Here is a 4,579-nt window from a genome sequence, read left to right as displayed (position 1 = left end):
CAAGGTCACCCTGCCTGCCATGCAGACCACAGTGTTGCCCTTGCAGAATAAGTTCACCTAAGTTTTTTTTCTTGCAGTTTTACCAGTTCTTCACATAAAGTTATTTGGTTCCTCAATAAATAAAGGTCTCTGTTTGATTTTTGTGTGCAGCTCTCTCATCTTTTAAACTTTAAAACAGATATCCAGGAATCTGTCTTGGCTACCCAGGTCTGTTCCATATATAGCTCAGGATCTCTGCAGAGGGATGGAGGAGTTCCTGAGATCCTGGAAAACACAGGACCCCCATGAACAAAGTAGATGGAGAGGGTGGGATGGGCCATCTGAGGACCTAGTCTATGTGGGTACCTGTATGTGGTAAAATTATATATATATATATATATATACACACACACATACACACACACACACACACACACACACACCATAGTACAGCATTCAAAATACTGGTTGTCTCTTAGTGAGAAGTGAAGGAGATTAGACAGGGAGTAAAATAAAGGAGTCTTCAACTTTACCTGAAAACCTTTAGCTCAATAGATTATGCAAATGTTGAAGTCTATTGCTTCTGAGTAGCATGTGGGGCCCTAAACAGGTATGGTGATGTCCGTCTTTAACAGTGTCTCCCTGGAAAACACTGATACTGGTAACTAAGCCATAGGCTGACTTCCCTATAGATACAGGAGTAACATCCTAGCTCACCATGCTAGTCATGCATATTGCCCTTAAAAACATCCATCATATATGTTGTTCAGTCTGTAAGTCATGTCCAGCTTTGCAACACCATGGACCACAGCATGCCAGGTTTCCCTGTCCTTCACTATCTCCCAGAGATTGCTCAACTTCATGTCCATTGAGTTGGTGATGCTAACAATCCCATCATCTGCCACCCTCTTCTCCTCCTGCCTTCAATCTTTCCCAGCATCAGGATCTTTTCTAATGAGTCAGCTCTTCACATCAGGTGGCCAAAGTATTGGGGCTTCAAGTTCAGTCTTCCCACTGAATATTCAGGGTTGATTGCCTTTAGGATTGACTGGTTTGATCTTCTTGCAGTCCAAGGGACTGTCAAGAGTCTTCTCCAGCACCACAGTTCAAAAGCATCAATTTCTTTGGCACTCGGCAATTTATGGTCCAACTCTCTTTCTCTCTCTCTCACACATACACACATATTTCTCCCCCTTCCATTGTACCCTTTCTTCCATTAAAGTAATCATACCAGAAAACTCAAACTACCTCAGGAGAAGGGCTGAAAAATATGTGGTCAAGGTTAAGGTCAAATGTTTCTTTCTGAATAAAAAATAAAATAAGACTCCCCAAATATTAAGCCAGTGATTTTGGCTCCTTTAAAGAAAGTAGGTGAGTGATGGTGAGTTGAGGCTAGGAGACAAATTAGGAGACATGGTAGCAGGGCAGACAGACAGTGGTGGCTGGAAATAGAGTGGTCACTGAGGAAATGAGATCTTCACATGTTCCAGATGGATTTTGGAGACAAGATTTGCTTAAGGGACAGAGGAGAAAAATGGGAAATGGTGAGAAATAATCTCCATTCCAGGTTTTGCACTTGATCATCTGGGTTGAAAGTATTTCTATTAATTAATCTGGGAATGTTAACAGGGAGACCAAAAGGATGTGGGAAGGCATGTCATGTAAGTCTCAGATGCCTATTAGATTCGAAAGTGGAAATGCCTTGCAGGCAGCCAGAAAACTGAATCTGAAGCTCATGTGGAAATCAAACACTGCTCTGAGCACGTTTCTGGGGTTAGATCCCTGTGTGCCCCTCCCACCTCTTGTTCCTGAAAAAGCTTGCAGCAAATTTAATCAGAGAAGTGAGAATGTACAGAAACAAATGAAAACACTCAGCCAAGAACAAATAATAGTTTAGCCATTAAAACACCTTCAGTTTCTTCTCAAGGGCTTTATATAATATTCTGAAATATGTCCTTGACTTGTCTTGCAGTTACTAAAACCCCAACATGTAGAAAAAGTTAACTACATGCTGGCCACAAGAATGTATAACCCAGACCTGCTGAAACCAGAAGGTTCATGACTGAGATTCCTGAAAACATCACCCTGTTACCTTGCCATCAATGGATCAGAGAATTGAGCACAAGGTGATCAGGCACGCTGAGACCCTTTGCCTCACACTGTTGTTAAAAGCCTGGTGAAAGCAGCTGGAGAGCTGGGGTCTTCTCAGCATGAGCTGCTGGTTCTCTTTGCCTGGCCTGCAACAAAGGCTGTACTCTCCCTTATACAACCTGTGCCAGTAGATTGGTTTCACTGTGTTTTGGGGGAGTGAACCCCAGGGTGGTTGAGTAACAAGGTGAGATAACAGTACTGAAAATAAACATAGGAGAGCCAACATCTTCTTGAGAGTGCTGGACTCACAGGACTGGATAAACTAACTATTGGACAAGAAGATAAGCAGAGTCCTGGAAGATTAAGTGAGAGATCACAAAGGTCAGGCCACCTAGGCTTTCTAGTTAGATATCTTTGGTACTGAAGTAGTTTATATGGTATCTAATGTGTCATGAGCTCATTTAACCAACCTAGGCCTACTTAACCAGTTCATCTAATTAACAAGTGCTGCCCACTGTCTGTGTACAGGAAGCAGCTTATGTGATGCAGGGCTATGTGGGTTGCTCTGTAGTACAGGTCTCTATAGTCAAAGCTATGGTCTTTGCAGTAGTCATGTATGGATGTGAGAGTTGAACCATAAAGAAGGCTGAGTGCTGAAGAATTCATACTTTCAAATTGTGGTGTTGGAGAAGACTCTTGAGAATTGCTTGGACAGGAGAGAGATCAAACCAGTCAATCCTAAAGGAAATCAGTCCTGAATATTCACTGGAAGGACTGATGTGGAAGCTCCAATACTTCAGTCACCTGATGGGAAGAGCTGACTCATTGGAAAAGACTCTGATGCTGGGAACGATTGAAGGCTGGAGAAGGGGATGACATAGGATGAGACGGTTGGATGGCATCACTGACTCAATGGACATGAGTTTGAGCAAACACCGGGAGATAGTGAAGGACAGGGAAGCTGATCCTGCTGCAGGCCACGTGGTTGCAAAGAGTTGGACATGCCTTAGTGACTGATAAACAATCTCAACAACTTGCCAAGTCGAGAGGAAGGGATGCTACATGATAGAGAGGAAAGTCTTCCACATCTTGCTTGTCTCAACAGGATCCACACCTGTCCTCTCTTCTCACTGTCCCATCCCTTCCTCATCTCTCCATCTGCTCATCCAGTGGATTCCATGCCGAGGGCTCTAAATTCCCGCTACTCAAAGTAATCTCCCTGACACCAAGAATACTGGCTTCATTTGGGAGTTTGCTAGAAATGCAGGTTCCTAGCTGGACCCCAGACCAAGTAAATCAGAATCTATACTTGAATGGAATCCCTAGTGATTCATGTGCAAGGTAAAGTTTGAGAAGCACTGATCTACAGAATCTTCTCAGGCACTCACCGTGCATAATGGTTGCCATTTCCTGTCCATCCCAGAGCCCACACCCAGCCACCTGCCCTGTGGCCCAGAACCCACCTCTGTCCTCTGTCATGTGTCACCGTAAGAAGGCTCTGAGAAGGCAGCCAGCATGTCTGCACCCGCTGCTGCCCTTGCCGCACCTCCCTCATCTGAGACGCCTTCCGGATGGTCTTGCCGCCGCCCACCATGCTGTTTGCAGTTGCCTCGCAGGTGTGCCAGGGCTACCACCACGAGTGCAACAGCCACGCTGCCCTGGAGCTCCATGCCTCCTTCCAGTGCCTGGCCAGGGCCTGCTCCCTGCACCACCATTACCACAACGTGGCCTTGCAGAGCTGCTCCTGCTTCTTCCTGCTCCGCTCCCAGGAGCACAGCGAGACTGCCAAGAGCCTGATGTTGCTGCAGAACCGGCGTGGGGGTAGCTTCTCCTTCCTGGACATGAGAAACTCTGAGACCCAAGAGTGGGAAAGTGGTCTCCAGGCCATGCAGGATACCCTGCACCTGGAGAAGTGTGTCAACCAGAGCCTGCTCAACCTGCACCAGCTGCCCACTGACAGCAGCGACACCCACCTGTGCTACTTCCTGAAGACCCACCACTGGGACCAGCAGGTGGAGTTCATCAAGGAGCTGGGAGACCATGTCAGCATCCTGAGGAACAAGGGGTCCCTGGAAGGCGGCCTGGCAGAGTATGTCTTTGATAAGCTCATCCTGGGTGACGGCGACAAGGACTGAGCCTGGACTGGACTTGCACCAAGTCCCAGGAGACTGCCCAAGGTCACCCTGCCTGCCATACAGACCACAGTATTGCCCTTGCAGAAAAAGTTCACTTAAGTTTTCCATCTTTCAATGTTGCCAGTTCTTCCAATAAATTGCTTCCTAAAAAAATAAAGGCCCCTTGTAGATACATGCGTGCAAACCCTTAACCTTTCAAGTTTTAAAACAGGTATCCAGGAGTCTCTTGAGCTACCAATGCCCTGTCCACAGGCCGCTCAAGATCTGCACAGGAGGGAGGGAAGAAGGGGATCCATGGGACCCTGAACAATACAAAACATACCTTCCCTTAATAAACAATGTGGTATATGGGGTGGGCGTGGGTGAGGTGAGGC

General features: G+C 46.5%; 1 protein-coding gene across 1 annotated transcript; it reads left to right on the top strand.

The window, feature by feature from the left end:
- The first annotated feature begins 3,641 nt into the window (after positions 1–3,641).
- LOC133242647 (ferritin heavy chain-like) lies at positions 3,642–4,260 on the top strand. The gene has a single exon (XM_061408809.1). It carries the CDS (start codon positions 3,642–3,644, stop codon positions 4,203–4,205), a length of 564 nt encoding a protein of 187 aa, XP_061264793.1. The 3' UTR covers positions 4,206–4,260.
- The last annotated feature ends 319 nt before the right edge of the window (positions 4,261–4,579 follow it).

This window comes from Bos javanicus, chromosome X, assembly GCF_032452875.1.
Source record: "Bos javanicus breed banteng chromosome X, ARS-OSU_banteng_1.0, whole genome shotgun sequence".
Taxonomy (NCBI): domain Eukaryota; kingdom Metazoa; phylum Chordata; class Mammalia; order Artiodactyla; family Bovidae; genus Bos; species Bos javanicus.
The sequence above is the reverse complement of the archived record's forward strand: the minus strand, read 5'-3'. Positions and strand labels throughout refer to the sequence as shown.

Coding starts and splice junctions, on each gene's coding strand:
- LOC133242647 (XM_061408809.1), top strand. CDS start 3,642: ATGGTCTTGCCGCCGCCCACCATGCTGTTTGCAGTTGCCTCGCAGGTG.